A 20,092-nucleotide genomic window follows, 5' to 3' on the forward strand; every position below is an offset into this window, starting at 1 on the left:
TCACAACATCTTTCCGATAGGAAGGAGACCTGAATTGCACGCAATATTCCAACAGTGGCCTAACCAATGTCCTGTACAGCCGCAACATGACCTCCCAACTCCTGTACTCAGTACTCTGACCAATAAAGGAAAGCATACCAAACACCTTCTTCACTATCCTATCTACCGGCGACTCCAATTTCAAGGAGCTATGAACCTGCACTCTAAGGTCTCTTTGTTCAGCAACACTCCCTAGGACCTTACCATTAAGTATATAAGTCCTGCTAAGATTTGCTTTCCCAAAATGCAGCACCTCGCATTTATCTGAATTAAACTCCATCTGCCACTTCTCAGCCCATTGGCCCATCTGGTCCAGATTCTGTTGTAATCTGAAGTAACCCTCTTCGCTGTCCACTACACCTCTAATTTTGGTGTCATCTGCAAACTTACTAACTGTACCTCTTATACTCGCAGCCAAATCATTAATGTAAATGACAAAAAGTAGAGGGCCCAGCACCGATCCTTGTGGCACTCCACTGATCACAGGCCTCCAGTCTGAAAGTAACCCTCCACCACCCTCTGTCTTCTACCTTTGAGCCAGTTCTGTATTCAAATGGCTAGTTCTCCCTGTATTCCATGAGATCTAACCTTGCTAATCAGTCTCCCATGGGGAATCTTGTTGAATTCCTTACTGAAGTCCATATAGATCACATCTACCACTCTGCCCTCATCAATCCTCTTTGTTACTTCTTCAAAAAACTCAATCAAATTTGTAAGACATGATTTCCCACGCACAAAGCCATGTTGACTATCCCGAATCAGTCCTTGCCTTTCCAAATACATGAACATCCTGTCCCTCAGGATTCCCTCCAACAACTTGCCCACCACTGAGGTCACCGGTCTATAATTCCATGGCTTGTCTTTACCACCCTTCTTAAACAATGGCACCATGTTTGCCAACCTCCAGTCTTCCGGCACCTCACCTGTGACTATCGATGATACAAATATCTCAGCAAGAGGCTCAGCAATCACTTCTCTAGCTTCCCACAGAGTTCACAGGTACACCTGATCAGGTCCTGGGGTTTATCCACTTTTAAACATTTCAAGACATCCAACACTTCCTCCTCTGCAATCTGGACATTTTGCAAGATGTCACCATCTATTTCCCTCCAGTCCAAATCTTCCATATCCTTTTCCATAGTAAATACTGATCAAAATCTTGAAATTCCCTCCCTAAGGGCATTGTGGGTCTACCTACAGCACATGGACTGCAGTGATTCAAGAAGGTAGCTCACCACCACCTTCTCAAGGGGCAACTAGGGACGAACATCCCGTAAGTAAATAAGAATAAAATATGAACATTGGTTGGACTCAACCCTCATATCTTTTTCGTCCCTTTCTGTTTCCATTGTGTCACTCAGCATCATCGTTCTCTCTCCATGTTTCAGCTCATCTGCTGCTGAAGGCCTCACTCATGCTTTCATTATCCTCAGATGTGACTATGGCTGGCTGGCCTCCCATTTTTCACCCGAGCTTATCTGAATGTCTGCTGCTTGACTTTTAACCCACACTCTTGTCCCATCCACGTCACCCTTATGCTGACTAAGCTACATTGGCACCCAGTCAAGCCAGACAAAGATTTACAAACTCTCAATCCTGCTCTCAAAATCCTCCATGACCGGATTCCCCAATCTCTCTTTCATGGAAAGAAAGAAAGGAATGAAGGCAGGAAGGAAGGAAGGCAGGAAGGAAGGAAGGATGGCAGGAAGGAAGGAAGGAAGGAAGGAAAATGGGTGAATGGATGGAAGGATGGATGATCAAGGGCTACAAAGGGAAAAGGCAATAAAGATCAGCCATGATCTTAATGAATGCTGTTGCAAGCTCAATGGGCTGAATGGCCTATTCCTATTTCTTGTGCTAATATGGTCTTACAGTAAACGCTTCCAGCCCACACTCTGAAATCTCTGAGCATCTTTGTGTACCCCTGATTTCAAATGTTCTAACCTCTAAATTTTACAATTCTCTTCCTTAAACCACTCAACACGATCCTTAAAACCCACTTTTTCCACTAAACTTTTCTCTAACTGTTCAAATATTTATTTAGATGGGACCCTATCAAATCTCTCTTGCTACTGTTCTTGTGAAATGCCTAGGGACATCTGACTATGTTAAAGGTGTTTTTAGATTAGATTCCCTACAGTGTGGAAACAGGTCCTTCGGCCCAAGAAGTCCACACCGACCCTCCGAAGAGTAACCCACCCAGTCCCATTTCCCTCTGGCTAATGCACCTAACACTATGGGCAATTTAGCATGGCCAATTCACCGGATCTACACATCTTTGGACTATGGGAGGAAACCCACGCAGATATGGGGAGAATGGGCAAACTCCACACAGACAGTCGCCTGAGGCTGGAATCAAAACTGGGACCCTGGTGCTGTGAGGCAGCAGTGCTAACCACTGAGCCACTGCGTGTTTCATGAATATATAACATTGTTAATTATTTTGACACTTATTTCTATTTAATTCCTTTCAATTGATCAAATAATGATCTACCCGTCTGCTACAAAGTATTATCCAGAACTGTCTACCCATTAACCCTCTTCATCTCACTATCCATTTCTTCTCTCCCCTTTGTTTCAATATCCTTTCCTGATTCTACCAAAAAAGGTGCTTGTTTATCTCTTCTTGGAAAAAAGCATACTCCAAATGTAGATTTGAATTTTGTTGACTGATTGTCCCATGCTGCATTTTTATCATTGCCTTCTTTGTCCTTTATAAAAACAATTAACTTGCTTTCACATAAGGCCGTTGATGTAGAAAAAGATTCCAACATGCTGTGCATAATTTGACATCAAGCCACAGAAAGACATGTAGATGGGTGACAGAGGTCATCTTTAAAATACCGCTGCTGCGAGTCATCATCTTTTTCAGCGTGAAATTCATTTAAAAGTTTTTAACCCCATGGTATTAATCTCAGAATAAGACCTTTGCAATACCTTTAAGACTATTTCATTGTTGCAAATACATGTAGCTTAGTGGGACCATTGAGTGGCCGTAAGTTTGCCAAACATTTTAAATTGCATCCGACAGAAGGATCTAGGGAGGCGGTGAGGTTTAGGGAGGGAATTCCACAGTTTACGGTCTGTGGTGTACCGAAAATCACATTGTGTGTTTTGTCTACTTGAGGCTACCATGTACACATGCAGCAGCAGAGGGTGTTTGCTCGGAAGAAACAGTAAAGGGTTGGTGTTGAACAAACGGGCAGCACAGTGGCTTAGTGGTTAGCATTGCTGCCTCACAGCACCAGGGTCCCCGGTTCAATTCCAACCTCGAGCAACTGTCTGTGTGGAGTTTGCACGTTCTCCCCGTGTCTGTGTGGGTTTCCTCCCACAGTCCAAAGATGTGCAGGTCAGGTGAATTGGCCATGCTAAATTGCCCATAGTGTTAGGTGCACTAATCAGAGGGAAATGGGCCTGGGTGGGTTACTCTTTGTAGGGTCGGTGTGGACTGGTTGAGCTGAAGGACCTGTTTCCACATTGTAGGGAATCTAATCTAAAATCTAACACGTACGGTTCTAATTCTGAATTTATAGCAGTTTCAAGAACTTCATGGAGGTCAGGAATGTAAGGCATAATCACCAGACATCAAATACAGTAAATCAGGGATCCAATGGTCCAAAATTGAAGAAATGTGGAGCTTGAAGAGGGTTGTAGGGATGGACAAGTTTGAGATGAAGCCAGGTCTTCGCTGGTTGGCAAATGGGAGGCTGGCCAGGAATGTATAGGACTATAGATCCAACACTCCCTAACTGGAAACAGTGAGGACTACAGATGCTAGAGATCAGAGTCGAGAGCAGGTCAGGCAGTATCTGAGGAGCAGGAAAATTGACATTTCAGGCCAGAGTCCTTCATCAGGAGTCCGGCCCGAAATGCTCCTCAGATACAGCCTGATCTGCTGTGCTTTTCCAGCAACACATTCTCAACTCCGTAACTGGACACAAACACCCAGAATGATAATGGAACTACCAAAGACCACAGGCTGGCAATATTTGCCTGTTGTATTCAGGGAAGAAAGGGAGAAACCTGGGAAGAGCTGAACCTGTATCGTTCCCCGTGCCCTGCGCCACAGACATGACACTATTAGGTAAAGCACATCGCTCCCACCTGCAATAAGGGTGGTCACCCAAACCCAAGCGGAGGGGTTCTTCCACATCCTTGATATTAAACTCCGGGCTTATAAAGTTGGATGTCCAGGCTAGGCAGTCAGTCCCTGAGGCTGTCCGTGCCACTGCCCCTCTGTAAGAGCTCCCGTTATTTTCATAACAGTTGGCAGCAGTATCTGGATAAAATAGACATTTGTAAATGTTAAGCAGCAATGTGTTAATGATCCTGGAAAGTTACTTCTATAAAAGCGGTTGCTGTTGCTGCTAAAAGTTTTGCATATTTCATTCACTCGACATAAATGCCACACTTTCTTCCTGCTATAGATTTATTGGCACATTTTCTCAACTGCACATCATCTGTATTATTCAAAATCTGTGTCATTTTAGTGATCTGACTATATTATTTCATTCAGCCCGGTATTGATATTGGACACAAATCTCCTCAATAATAAAAATGATTGTCTCTCAAGACAACCAGGTATGTTATCATTCTATCCAAATATTTATGTTGGACATAGTTCAGAGTGAACAGTTATACAGGAGCCTATGCCCTGGCTAACGATGTGTGATTCCACGAAGGTCTGCTCGTGGTTTAATGGAAGTGTTGAAAGCATCAGGTACCCTCAATTTGTCACATTTCTAAAAGTATGAAAGATGGTGATGTAGTTGGTCTTGGCTAGTGTCACACGTTCAAATCCCACCACAGTAGTTGGTGGCATTTAAATGCAATTAAATCTGAATTTGAAAGCTCCCCTCAGTAATGGCTATCCTGAAATAACCAAAAATTGTCATAAAAACCTATCTGCTTCAGTAACGGGAATCCTTACTCACTGTGATCTACATCTTGTTGAGACATAGAGTCATACAGTATTGGAGAGGCTCTTCAGCCCATCGAGTCTCTACCACCCTTTCTGCACTTCTCCCACTTTCCAGCACTCAGCCTTCAACATTAAATATTGTGATACTTCAGATGTTTGCCCACTTTCATGAATCCACAGACCCACATCAATTATTAATTTCCTTCTTAAAAGGCCGAGCAAGTCATTCAGTTCCAGAGTAATTAGGAAAGGGTAACAAATACCAGCCTTGACTTCAACACCCACTTCTCATGAAAGAGTGTATCACGTAAAGAGGAGTCAAAGAGATGTACAGCATGGAAACAGACCTTTCGGTCCAAATAATCCACGCTGACCAGATATTCTATACTAATCTCATCCCATTTGCCAGCATTTAGCCCATATCCCTCTAAACCTTTCTATTCATATACCCATCCAGATGCCTTTTAAATGTTGTAATTGTACCAGCCTCCACCACTTCCTCTGGCAGCTCATTCCATACACGCACCACCCTCTGCATGAAAACTTTGCCCCTTAAGTCCCTTTTATATCTTTCCCCCTCACCCTAAACCTATGCCCTCTAGTTCTAGACTCTCCCACCCCATCTATTTACCCCATCTATGCCCTTTCCGATACTATAAACCTCTACAAGGTCACCCCTCAGCCTCCAACACTCCAGGGAAAACAGACCCAGCCTACTCAGCCTCTCCCTATAGCTCAAACCCTCCAACCCTAGCAACATCCTTGTAAATCTTTTCCGAACCCTTTCAATTTTCACAACATCCTTCCGATAGGAGGGAGACCAGAGTTATCAGAACATTCAAATTTGGAAGATCAGTGGGGAAAGTGTGAGGTTGCAGATGATAGGCAAAGAGGAAGCTTGCTCTTTGAAATGTTCATCATGGCCAGGATGGGCCAAATGGCCTTGATCCTGTGGTGTTTGATGATGTGAACCTTTCCTTTCTTAGACTGTGATGTGGAAAATTGGAGTGACCCGCTTCGGCAGCAGGTAAATCCATACTGGTCCCAGTCTAGGAGCTGATCCTCTTCCCTGCTATAGGAATGTTGGTTTAGCGACTATCTGGTGTCTCTGCCTCTGAATCAACATGTGTTTGCATTTGGCAACATGAAACTATAAAGCAGACTGACTTGTAGTGCAGTACCGAGGGAGTGCCACCCTGCCAGAGGCACAAACTGAGGACATCTCTGCCCATGCAACAAAAGATCTCATGGTGCTACCCATCTGAGAGTAGAGCAGGAAGAGTTCTACCTGTCAGTGAGCTCTGGGATCTTGTTTCTTTCAGGCATTTCACCTGAATAACAGGCCATTTCTGTCATGTGAGCTAGAGTTACAGCGGGGGAGTGGAAACAGTTCTAAAGAGGCTTTCTTTCTGTTACCATCCTGTATTTACAGGGCAGGACTACATCAACATCCAATGGAGAGATTAATGACCAACCATCATTGAGAACTAACTGGAACATAAGTGCAGAGGACTGAATTGCCTGGGGGAAGGGGGAGGGTGAGCACCATCAATGGTTGCTGCCAAGACACCATTTCCATCGCACGCTCTTACCTATTTCACAGAACTCCCCAACGTAATTCTCACTGCACTCACACACACTCTCACCGCTGTCTTCCACCTCATGGCAGGTGCCTCCATGAAGACATGGATTGGTCCCGCAAGCTGTCAATTGGAAGAAAGGACAAACTTTACTCCACCTTCAGTTTGTCATTGTTCAACCAAAGTGGCTTCCGAAAATTGTCCCTGATCCGTAAAGATGGACGAAAACACCAGCCTCACATCTCCGCTAGGCCATCAACGCTTGTCTCCAACCCAAACCAAAAGGCTGTGTTCCCTGTTGGATCATCTTCTGTCTAGGAGAAAGTGAGGTCTGCAGATGCTGGAGAGCAGAGTCGAGAGTGTGTTGCTGGAAAAGCACAGCAGGTCAGGCAGCATCCGAGGAGCAAGAGAATCAATGTTTCGGGCTGGAGCCCTTCATCAGAATCCTGATGAAGGGCTCTGGCCTGAAATGACGATTCTCCTGCTCCTGAGCTGCTGCCTGACCTGCTATGCTTTTCCAACAACACACTCTCGACTCACGTTCTGTCTAGTCTGGTGGAAAGCAGACCCAGTGGAAGAGGGGCACACAGTTACAGGTTAAGATTAGCTTAGTGGTACAGAACTTGGGAATTGCTGAGGGAAGGGACAACTGTCAGAGTTTTTCGTCTTGTACTAATCAGGACAAAATTGCAAGAATATAAAATCTCAAAGGGAACAACAATTTACACTGCATGAGAAGAGGGCACTGATTGGTTAGAAAGCAAACTTTTATTGGTCAAGATATCACCATGGGTAATGCACCTGGGAATGGCTGTCCCACAAGCTTTGTTGAGTTGAATTTGGCTTTTTCCAACTAAATGAAAGCTTAGAGGATTCTCGTTTGTTGGTGTATTCTCCATAGCAATGCCTTGACCAATCAGACTCTACTTGCCTGGTTCAAATTAATCAAAATTGGCAGTTAACTCTTTCACTGGTGCATTCTCCATGGCAATATCTCTACCAATCAGAGTCCAATTGTTAACCTATCAGCAGCCTTGCATCAACACTATAAATTGTTGTTTCCATGCCCATTTGCCACCGGGCGGTGGGGATCCCCAGTGGAGGGCTCTCTACGCGGGAGTCCTCCCCCTTTCTCTCGGGGATCTGGGGTGGTGGGTGCTGCACGCAGCAGTCCCCTGCAACCGCAGATTGCGGTGGTCCACGGACTCCCAGCCCAACTGCTTGTTCTGTGGCGCTGTGGAGTCCGTGGACCATGTATATATTGGGTGTGGGCACTTACACTCCCTTTTTGATTTTCTGAAAAACCTCCTCCTCTGCTTTTGTTTGCACTTCAGTCCCACGCTCCTGATCTTCGGGCACCCGGTACGGAGGAGGGAGGGCAGGTCTGAAGACCTCCTCGTGGGTCTGCTCCTGGGCCAGGCCAAACTGGCCATCAGCGGGCCGTGGAGGGGGTCGTTAGGGCCGACTGCCTGCCCCTCTTCCGCGGTTACGTTAGGGCCCGGGTGTCCTTGAAGAAGGAGCACGCGGTGTCGACCAACACCCTGGAGTTGTTCAGGGAGAGGTGGGCGCCGCAGGGAGTGGAGTGCATCATTTCTCCCTCCAACTCTATTTTGATTTAGTCCCTGCCCTCCCCTTCACTGTTTTGATCACACAGCACTGCCCTTTGATGTGAAGGGCAGTGTTTGTCACTGGCCACCCGGGTGTTTTCCTATCTTCCTGGTGGTGGAATTTGAATAAAGATTCGTGCACTTTGTGTCTCTCACTGTGTCTCACACCTGCGCACACACACACCATGGGTGCTGGGGAAAAAATAAGCACTACCGCGGTTAGGCGGTAGTGTGGGGGTTAATTTAAAAAAAAAGAAATAAACAGGAGATTGTGTCTCACAAGAAAAGAAAAAAAAATGAATAAATTGTTTCTTTCATAATGTGGTATTCTTCAGATTCTGTCCTAATAAGTGCAAGGTGAAGAACTTCAAGATAATGCCTTCTTTTTTGCATCAATAATCAAGTTTCAGGTGAAGTAAATAGTCTTCCAGTTACCTTTGGATCTTACAATTTCAGAATGAATCCCACCCTCGGTACAAATGCATTTCTCAATGTCACCGTGAAGACTTCGCATCCATGTCTTTCCAAAGTCATGATATTTCAGGTGCTGTCTTTCAAAGCACTTTTCTAAGTACAAAGATCACAAATAAAAACGGAGACTAATAGAATTGTTGGGTGCAGTGGAAGAACTATGCACACATTCAAACATTCAAAAAACAAGCTTTCAACCCTCCAACCCTTTCCCCTTATCCCTGCAATTTCTTTTGCCTGAGTCTTTATTCAGTTCTGTTTTGAAAGCTACGATTGAATCTATTTCCATCACCTTATTAAGCAGTATATCCCGAAACTGTCCCTTTATCCTAACTGGGTAAAAACAATGACTGCAGATGCTGGAAACCAGATTCTGGATTAGTGGTGCTGGAAGAGCACAGCAGTTCAGGCAGCATCCGAGGACAGGCCGAGGACAGACCTTTATCCTAACTCTCTATCTTTTATTAATTAGCAAGTCATCTATCCATGTTAATATGCTATCTCCAATACCATGTGTTCTTATCTTATTTATGTGTGGTATCTTATCAAAGGTATTCATCTGTGTCTAAAAATCCAAATATATCACATCCACTGTATTTTTGTTTTTGCTGCTGTTTACCTAGTATTTACTTATCTATGCTACTTAACTCTGTGATCTGCCTGTATTGCTCGCAAGACAAAGCTTTTCACTGTGCCTCGGTACACGGGACAATAAATTCAATTCAATTCACTGGTTCTCCTTTATCTTCTTTACTTTCTCAAAGAATTCTAATAAATTCATCAGGCATGATTTCCCCTCCATGAATGGTAACCAAATGTCAGCCAAAGGGTTGTATAATCTGGGAAACTACATTGTCCCTTCAAACTGCACAGCTTAGATTGTGAAATCTATTCTTCAGGCTTAGAGACTTGAAGTTGACAGTGGAGTATCCAATGTCATTGTCAGAGCAGCAATTATCCCAATGATTGGTGGAGCAATCTTGATGGGCTGAATGGCCTTCCTCTGCTCCTATGTCTTATGGACAGGACAGTAAAGCAAGAAAGTGTAATGGCTTCCAATGGGAACGTTCCAATGGAAGTACAGAATTCAGCCCTTTGAGATTGCTCTGCCAGTCTGTTAGATCAAGGCAATCGTAGCTTCTAAATGGAAATACAATTTGTTCCCTACAAATGGCATTCAGAGTTTTCAAAGGTCCACTGAGGGTACACTGTGGATGAGTGGGCTGGATGAACTGAAGTGTTCTGCATAAGAACGTAAGATCTACGAGTAAGGGTAGGCCTTTCAGCTCCTAAAGCACACTGTACTATTTGATACGAATATGGCTCAACTCATCTCAGCCTCAACTCTACTTTCCTGCCCATTCTCCAGAATCCTTCAACCCATTAGTAATTAAAGATCAGCCTGTCTCCTCCTCAATTTACTCAACGTCCCCACATATACGGCAGTGAATTCCACAGATTCATGACACTTTGAGAGAAGTAATTTCTCCTCAACTCTGTTTTAAATCTGCTACACCTTATCCTAAAGCTCTGACCTCTCGTTCTAGATTGTCCCACATGAGGAAATATCCTTTGTACGTCTACTTCATCAATCCCCTTCAGCATCTTGTACACCTCATCCCTCTCAATTCCAGAGAGTATGAACCACAATTGCTCAAGCTCTCTTCATAAGACAAACCCCACACCTCTAGCATCAATCTAGTGTACTGCCTCAGCCTGGAACTGAATCATAGCATCCCTATAGTGTGGGAACAGGCCCCTCAACCCAACAAGTCCACACCAACCCTCCGAAGATCAACCCAGACCCATTCCCATATCCTACTATCCTCCATTAATCCCTACACATCCCCGAACACTACAGGCAATTTAACATGGCCAAATCACCTAATCTGCACATATTTGGATTGTGGGAGGAAACCCACGCAGACACGGGGAGAATGTGCAAACTCCACACAGACAGTCGCCCGAGGCTGGAGTCGAACCTGGGTCCCTGGCGCTGTGAGGCAGCTGTGCTAACCACTGTGCCACCGTGTCTGTTCTACTCACTCTAGGATCTTATTTAATGTTTCACTGTAAAAATAAGGTTGTCCCTATCACCCACCTTTCTCACAGTGCCTTCCTGTGAATGGATCTTTACAGATGCACTGATAGAAGTTGTATCGAGGGATATTGACACAGGCAGCACCATGCCAGCAGGGGTCACTTTCACAATAATCTGTTAAATAAGTTAGAGTAGAATGAAATAATACTTCAAATAGGATTAAAAATAGACATCATTCAGATATTTCGACAATAAAGAGCACATTCAGCTAAAACATCTACTCAGTGGTGTCAAATCTAATGATTCTGCTTTGTGAAAATACACTGCATCATTTTATCCAATCTTGTCCTTTTCCCTCTCTCCCAAAGATCTGACCATTCTTCATGAACTATATCATAGATGTGTTACAATGCTGAAGGGGGCCATTTCGCCCATCGTGATTGTACTACGATCTGCTAGGAATCCTGCGGTAACTCCCCTCCTGACTCCCCAAAGCCTGTCCGCCATCTACAAGGCACAAGTCAGGACTGTGATGGAATACTCCCCAGTCACCTGGATGGGTGCAGCTCCAACAGCACTCAAGATGCTTGACATCATCCAGGACAAAGCAGCCTATGTGATTGGCACCACATCCATAAATACCCATTCCCTCCAGAGAGATGATTCCAGCCTTCTTAAGGATTAATTCTCTCTTTGGGACATTGAATTAATTGTTGAATAACCTCAATGTTTTGCCTTCTCTCAATCACTTCATTTCTTTTCAAATGGAATATGCTTCTAAATCTGGGAGGTCATGTTGCGGCTGTACAGGACATTGGTTAGGACACTTTTGGAATATTGCGTGCGGTTCTGGTCTCCTTCCAATCAGAAGGATGTTGTGAAACTTGAAAGGGTTCAGAAAAGACTTACAAGGATGTTGCCAGGGCTGGAGGATTTGAGCTATAGGGAGAGGCTGAACAGGCTGGGGCTGTTTTCCCTGGAGCTTCAGAGGCTGAGGGGTCACTTATAAATGCTGAGGGGCATGGATAGGATAAATATCCCTGGGATAGGGGAGTCCAGAACTAGAGCGTATAGGGTGAGAGGGGAAAGATATAAAAGGGACCTACAAGACAACTCTTTCACACAGAGGGTGGTGCATGTATGGAATGAGCTGCCAGAGAAAGTGGTGGAGACTGGTACAATTACAGCATTTAAAAGGCATCTGGATGGGTATATGAATAAGAGGAGTTTAGAGGGATATGGGCCAAATGCTGGCAATGGGACTAGATTAGAATAGGGTATCTGGTCTGCATGGACAAGTTGGATCAAAGTGTCTGTTTCTGTGCTGTACATCTCTAATTCCTAAATCCTGGTCTATCTGCAGCACATGAACTGCAATGTATGAAGAAGGCAGCTCACTACCACCCCCTCAAGGGCAACTAGGGCCGGGCATGAATTCTGGCCCAGCCAGTGACACCCACATCCCATGAGCACATTCCCATTATTTCTATGCACTGCTTCTTGCGTTCATTCACTCATGTACTTTGAAATGGTTTTATTTTATTTATTGCTGGGATACGGATGATACTAGCAAGGCTAGCATTTCTTTAATTCGCCCTTCGTTTACCTCGGTAAGATGATAGTTTTCCCTGGTTTTGAGGCGCTGTAGTGTTGCAATATGATACAACTCAGTGACTCACTAGACCGCCATGTGCCAGGTTGCAGTTAAGAGTCAACCCCACACCGTGGTGAGACTGGAGTCACATGAAGTCCAAAACAGGGGAGGATGGTAGGTATCGCTCTTCTCTCGGACGTGAGAGGTTCCAGTTGGCATGTGTTGAGCAGCCTTCCTGACCCTCCTGAACTCCAGTCCCGTGAGGGTTCTGACACAGTAACAATGAACTCTCCAATCAGGATGGAACGTGACCTGGAGTGAAGTTTGTACCAGTGAAGTTTTCACAACGCTGTAGTCAATTCTTATCTAAGTCAAAGTCAGAGTGCCCTGGCGAGACCTCGTAGAATCCCTACTGTGTGGAAGCAGACCATTTGGCCCATTAGGTCCACACTAACCCTCTGAAGAGCATCCCGCCCAACCCCTGTATTGTTGTTCCATCCAGCCTGCACATCCCTGGATACTATGGGCTATTTAGCATGGCCAATCCAGCTAACCTGCACATCTCCGGACTGTGGGAGGAAACCCACACAGGCACAGGGCGAACGTAAAATTTCCCACAGTCAGTCACCTGAGGCTGGAATCAATCCTGGGTCCCTGACACTGTGAAGAGGCAGTGCTAACCACTGAGCCACCGTGTCACCCTGATTTAAATGCATTTCCTCTGGATCATTAGCCAAGCAATATAACTACTAGACTATCATGCCTCTTCATATAAATAAAAGCCCTTTAGTCTGAACTAACTCTGGCTAATTGATTCCTTCAGGTCAATATGCGACCATTCCCTTTAAAGACTGCAATATTCATTTCTTTCCTTACAGTTCAAATCCTTAAAATTTAGAGTCAATCCCATGGCCCCTCCCTCTATCTTTCTAATTCCAGTAGAATATTGTTCTGAAGTAGAATTGAAAATAAGTTGTGCTGGTGTTTTAGGAGAGGGGAGTACAGTTGTGAAATTGAGGTTTGATTTATTTTGTGATGGGATACAGGTGTCCCACGTAGATGTGAATTTCATGGAAATGAATTGACAAGTCCTTTAACACCTGCCATTTTCTGCTTAATGTGTACTTTTCTTCCCAAAACCAATAAGACAGTTGTACCATGTGTTAGTGGCTGGATCCATTCACAGTAACCCCATTGTGCATCCTTGTCAAAATTGGGGGTGGTGGCACACCTGAAACAAAAATAAAACAATGTTGGGAACCAAAAAAACTCATAAAGGGATACAATTGTTGAAACCTATTTTAAAAATTTGTTCATCCAGAGTACGTGGGGGTCACTGGCTTGACCAGTATTTATCAGCCATCCCTCACTCACCTGGAGAATGTGAACACTCTAATCACATGGACCCATATAGGGGACGGGTGCAGCAATGCTAAGGGGCAGCAGGTAATCCCTTAGTTTAAATTATCCTGGGGGGCACTGACATCATTATAGGCACATTCTCAGAATCCACAACTGACTAGCAACAGCAATGGCTAGAACTGCAAACCCCTCCCCAGCTCAGAATCTTTTGTCGAAGGAGATCTTTAACTATTGCAACCTTTATATGCAAGACTCAGGTAGGAACTGGGTAGGACTTCATTCCTTGCAATTATACAGTACCTTTAACATAGCAAATCATCCAAGGATACTTCATAGAGTACCACTGGCTAGACCAGCATTTAATTGCCCAGAGGGTAGTTAAGAGTCACAGTCTGGTGTTAGATTTGGGCCAGATTTCCTTCCCTGAAGGGCATTAGTGAATCAGACAGGCTTTTCCCAACAATTGACAACCATGGTACCATTCCAGATATTTCCATTAAATTCAAATTCTGCTATCTGCCATGGCAGGATTTGAACCTGGGTCCCCAGCAGATTACCTTTGTTGTGGTTCTGTTCACCGAGCTGGGAATTTGTGTTGCAGACGTTTCATCCCCTGTCTAGGTGACATCCTCAGTGCTTGGGAGCCACCTGTGAAGCGCTTCTGTGATCTTTCCTCCGGCATTTATAGTGGTCTGCAGTTTTGTCATAAGCTTCCCTTTGCCTCCATATTCAATCCCGTTTATCCATCAAGTCCTGAATGGGATTTGTTGGTCCCATTTTTTATCACAGAAGCGCTTCACAGGAGGCTCCCAAGCACTGAGGATGCCACCTAGACAGGGGACGAAACATCTGCAACACAAATTCCCAGCTCGACGAACAGAACCACAACAACCGAGCACCCGAGCTACAAATCTTCTCCCAAACTTTGAAGATTACCTTTGTCTCTGGATCAATAGTCCAGTGATAATAGCACTAAGCCATTGCCTTCCTTATCATGCACATTCTGAAACTGAGCTACCATTAGCTCAGATCTTTCAGTATAGGAGTTGGAACGTCATATTGAGATTGTACAGGACATTGCTGAGGCCGCTTCTGGAGTACTGTGTCCAATTCTGGTTGCCCTGTTATAGGAAAGAAATTATTAAACTGGAAAGGGCTCAGAAAAGATTTATCAGGATGTTACCAGTAATGGAGGGCTTGAATTATAAGGAGAGGTTGGACAGGGTGGGACTTTTTTTCACTGGAGCATAGGAGGCTCAGGGGTGACCTTATAAAGGTTTATAAAATTGTGGTTTAGATTACTTACAGTGTGGAAACAGGCCTTTCGGCCCAACAAGTCCATACTACGCCGCCGAAGCACAACTCACCCAGACCCATTCCCCGACATTTACCCCTTCACCTAACACTACGAGCAATTTAGCATGGCCAATTCACCTAACCTGCACATCTTTGGACTGTGGGAGGAAATCGGAGCACCCGGAGGAAACCCATGCAGTCACAGGGAAGTATGCACAAATTCCATACAGTCAGTCACCTGAGGTGGGAACTGAACCCGGGTCTCTGGCGCTGGGAGGCAGCAGTGCTAACCACTGTGCCACCGTGCCGCCCACCAAAGAGGCATAGAAAAGGTGAATAGTAGGTGTCTTTTCCTTAGGGTTGGGGATTTCAAGACCAGGGGCCATTTTTAAGGTGACAGGAGAAAGATTTTAAAAAGACATGCGGGGCAATTTTTTTTACACAGAGAGTGGTTCATGTGTGGGATGAATTTCCAGAGCAAGTGGTGAATGCGGGCACAGTTACAATATTTAAGAGACATTTGGATAAGTACATCAATAAGAAATGTTAGGAGGGATATTGCCCAAGTAGAGGCAGTTTAGTTCAGGATTATGTTCGGCATGGACTGATTGGACCGAAGTGTCTGTTTCCATGCTGTATGACTCTATGGCAATATTAAGTCAGGTGGAAGAGGGTAGATCTCATAGATTGGCCTAAAGGAAAAGAGAAAGATTCGAGAAGCAAAAAGTCTTAGATAAGGAATTCCAGAGTTTAAGGCTTTCCTGCTAAAGCATAGTCAGCAACAGTGCTGCACATATAATCACAGACATACAGGAGGGAAAATCTGGGGAATTCAGGTATCTCAGAGGACAGTGGACCTAGAGGAGGTTACAGTGATAGAAAGGGGGGTGGGGGGGGGGGAGGCCATGGAGGGATTTGAAAACAAAATGAGAGTTTTAAGTACTGCTAATAGAGATTGTTACGATGGAGGATGGAAGAGTGCACTGTTCTCTAGTCCCTCAACTCCATGGAACCCAACACAAAATGAAAAATAGTTTTCCCCATAATTGAGCCGCCCAATTAACTAACTCAACTACCAGATTCCATTAACAAGTACAATTATCAAAACAAAATGCATTCAAGGGGGATGTGATTACTAGTTAATATGCTGTTGGGAATACACTTCTTAGAAGACCACCTTGAAAAACTAGAGGAATTTGAACTAATTGGATAATTTATGTGTTGATAAAGGTATTACAATATGATTTACTGGAAACTAAACCCCCAAAATTTAATGTATGCAGCAAGTTACTCGCTTTCACAGGAAATCAAGCAGTGCTGGGAAAACAGCCAAGCAAAGCTCTCAAGGAGTTAAGAAATGGGGTTTATTTCTTCAATTATTGGAAAAGTAGCAATCACATTAGTAGAGAGGTCAATAATGAGGGACAAGAGTTTTAAGGAAAGGAGCAGGATATTTAGAGGGGATTTGATGAAACAATTTCTCTCTCAGAGATAGCTGCGTATCTAGAACTCACTGCTTAAAATGGTGGTTGATCGAGAACCCTCAAGAAATTTAAGAATCATTTAGATGAACACCTGAATTGCCATTGCATATAAGGTCAAATGCTGGAAATTGGGATTAGAACAGATGGATGTCTGATGACGAGTAGAGACAAAAGGGGCTGAAGGACCTCTCTCTGTGCTTTAAAAACATTGTGTCTCTAAATACATGGCTTGGAAAAGACTTGAGAGGATTTATCCTTTCTGTACTCTAAAGAGACCGTATTCTCAATTCTCAAAGACTTGAATCAGAACATAAAGTTCATCATTCATCTACAGCTGTCAACAATTCAGCATCATCAACAGGAAATCCAATGGGTATGAGGAGCCATCAGATCCTATCCTTTATTTCCAGATCCTGGGCCAACAAGGTCTTTTTTTCCCATTTGCCTTTCATCTTTTTTAAACCATCAGCTCAGTGTTTTTGCATTGTGTGAGTGTGTCTATGTGTGAGATTAAGGGAATAATTTTCATTCTGGATCATGGTTTAGCTGGTAAGAATATGTTTCATTTATAATAAACAAATTATTTTGATTTCATTAAAGAAGCCTAGTAAACATTTCTTTTATTCTGAAAAGTAGTACAAAAAGAGAAGTAATGAGTCATTTTGTTAATTGAATCATGTTTATCTGGAGAGGTGATAGCCTAGTGGTATTATCACTGCGCTGTTAATTCAGAGACCCAGGTAACTTTGTGGGAACCCAGGTTTGAATCCTGTCATGGCAATTTTAAAAAATCTGTAATTAAGAGTCTAATGATGACCATGAATCCATTGCTGGGAAAAACCCATCTGGTTCACTCATGTCCTTTAGGGAAGGAAACTGCCATCCTTACCTGGCCTGGCTTACATGTGACTCCAGGCCCACAGCAATCACGCTTCACTACCCTCTGGGAAATAAATGCTGCCTAGCCAGCGATGCACACATCCCGTGAATGCATAAAGAAGAAACAAATACCTCTGAGGTGATTTGAGGAAAATGTCTTTTCACCCAGAGAGTGATGGGAATCTGCCTGGGAGGCAGGAACCATTAAGAAGTACCTGGATGAGCACTTGAAATGTCATAGGGTGATGAGCTGAGTGCTGGAAAGTAGGATTTGTGTAGATAGGTCGAAGCAGATCCGATGAGCTGAAGGGTCTCCATGTGCTGTATGATTCTATGACTAATGGCATGATTAGTTGAGTATTGTGATTTGATTATCAATTCAGTCCTTCCCATAACAGTCACAGCAATATACTGTCAGGAATATAAATGTTTATCCTCTAAATAACCCAAAACACATACAGTGTACATACACTTCTGTCTACAGTTCTGCAGTAACTTAAAAACACTTTTTGGCAGCTGGGGTTACTCTTGAAGGAAAAGCAGATAAAATGTAGAATACTCAGAAGTCTGTTGTTCAGTCCTTGCTTAGGAAATGCAACATTGAGAAATTTATTCATTCACTTTCACAGAAGAACAATCAAATTTCACCATGAACTACAAGAGAAATAGGAGAGATGAGCTGGGCAGGCCTTCCTCACAGCCTTCACATTCCTCCACCTGATACCAGACACCAAAGCACTCTCCATCCAGTCACTGTTCAAAACAGCCCTGTCTGTTGACAAGATGGTTAAGTAGGCATAGCAATACCTCAACCTCCTCAGCAGGCTAAGGAAATTTGGCATAAAGACCCTTACAAATTTTTATAGATACACCATAAATAAGCACCCTACTTGGATGCATCACAGCGTGATTTGGCAACCGCTCCTCCCAGGATCAAAAGACACTACAGAGAGTTGTGAACACAGCCCAGTCCATCACACAAACCAGCCTTCCATCCACTAACTCCATCTATACTTCCTGCTGCCTCGGGAAAGCAAGCAACATCATCAAAGGCCTCTCCAACCCAGATTATACCCTCTTCTATTCGGCAGAAGATATAAAAGTTTATATACCCTTATGAACAGATTCAAGAACAGCTTCTTCCCCGTCATTATCAGACTTTTAAATGGACCTCTTTAATGTTAATGTTGCTCTCTCTCTGCACCTTCTCAGAAGCTGAAACATTGTACTTCACCCTCTGTTCTGTTACCCTGATGCACTTGTATAGTCTCATCTGCCTGTAAAGCATGTTGGACAACACTTTTCACTGTACCTTGGTACACATGACAGTAATGAATCAAATCAAATCAAATTATCAGGGGTCTCTCACAGAACAAGAGCTAGCATTCATCTTATGATTCTTAGGAAGCCTTCTTTAAAAAAATCTCAAATGTCGACAGTGACCTATCAATGATTTCTTTCAAATAAACCACATCCCAGGTTCTCTACAAAACTTGACATAAATACATTTTTCCACAATTCTTCAAAACTTAAGTCTACAGAAGGATTAAATATGGAGCATCTTCATAACAGGATCATTAAGGATGGGGTGATGGGTGACTAGGATTTGCTATAAATAAGGTCACAGGGAGTGAACCAACAGCATGGTGAGGAGCCATGAAAATATCCACTTCCTTCCGGTCATTGTTTCTAAGCTGTAAATGGTCATATGCGAGAGCAATGAAGCTCCATTCCTTTTCACAGTAAAAGTCAAAACCTTCTAAATTTGTATTCTTATCTAATCCATTTGTTGTCCACCTTATTCACGGTGGGTCTCAGAATTCTGATGGTTTTTATGCCTCTGAAGATGAGACCCAAATACAACCCCTCCGCTCTAGAAACAATCACTGGCTCTCTGAAGGGATTCCAATCACTCTTTGCTCCAAGTCAGACAGGAAAGCTGATCTGGGAGAAAGTGGGAAATATAGCCATGAGTCACCTCAGCTGATTGGTGTCTGAGCGGGCTCTGTGAGGTGTAGGAGTCACTCGATGAATTCACCTGATGAGTGTCTGACCCCCCTGGCCAAGAGGATCAATCCAAGGTATTGAATTTACCAGGATTCAGCTTCACAACGTGTTTAGGAAGGTGGCTTAAACCTACGGCATCTGTCGACCTCCCCCCTGCTGGGAATGCAATTGGAAATCGGAAAAGGGAAGGATTGGAGCTGAGGTGTGAGGCACTCCAGGTTTCAATAGCTCGCCAACACTCACTGCCTGGACCCATGCTCTAAAAGGATGGTCGGCTCTTGGTTATTTTAGTTATCTAGATTCTAGTTGCGGGAGCTGAATGGACAAAGGAAGTCGGTTATGGAGGGAACTCTCACTCACCATTTCCTATTGGTCATTCTATGCGGTATACAGGTACGATGCAGCTTGCTCGCAAACCGGAAGGGAAACACGCAAGGCCAGCCATTATCTGTGAACACTGAGCAGGTTAGATTGGCATTAGTCTGGTTATCACTATCTAATCCCTACAGAGTCCAGTGCTGAGGCTCTTCATGAAACACTGCCAGCTAAAGACACAAGAACGTAGGAAATAGGGATGCGAGGAGGCCATTCAGCCCCTTGAACCTGTACCCACTGATCCACCAGCTGATCTTTACCCTCAATGACATTGATCTTTATATTTGTTGACATTGTTAATAGCTATCTTATTTTATGAAGAGTCTCATTATCCCCCTGAGGAACAAATAAAATAGCCTTATCCCTGTTTTAAAGAATGGCCCATGGCTCTAAATTCTCCCACAAGAGGAAACAGCCACTCCATATTCACCGTCTA

General features: G+C 43.9%; 1 protein-coding gene across 1 annotated transcript in view; it reads right to left on the reverse strand.

The window, feature by feature from the left end:
- Positions 1–20,092, reverse strand: part of hgfac (HGF activator) — an 82,712-nt gene that overhangs the window by 52,023 nt on the left and 10,597 nt on the right. The window contains exons 3-8 of the mRNA XM_043703685.2: positions 19,642–19,738; positions 13,411–13,484; positions 10,720–10,833; positions 8,583–8,714; positions 6,553–6,663; positions 4,144–4,318 (exon numbers count right to left, since the gene is read on the reverse strand). Coding sequence (XP_043559620.2) covers positions 4,144–4,318; positions 6,553–6,663; positions 8,583–8,714; positions 10,720–10,833; positions 13,411–13,484; positions 19,642–19,738 — 703 coding nt within the window. The remainder of the gene's footprint in view (positions 1–4,143; positions 4,319–6,552; positions 6,664–8,582; positions 8,715–10,719; positions 10,834–13,410; positions 13,485–19,641; positions 19,739–20,092) is intronic.

Source organism: Chiloscyllium plagiosum, unplaced genomic scaffold (genome assembly GCF_037043375.1).
Source record: "Chiloscyllium plagiosum isolate Xiang-an unplaced genomic scaffold, Cpla_swu_hap1 HiC_scaffold_2, whole genome shotgun sequence".
In the NCBI taxonomy this organism is placed as follows: domain Eukaryota; kingdom Metazoa; phylum Chordata; class Chondrichthyes; order Orectolobiformes; family Hemiscylliidae; genus Chiloscyllium; species Chiloscyllium plagiosum.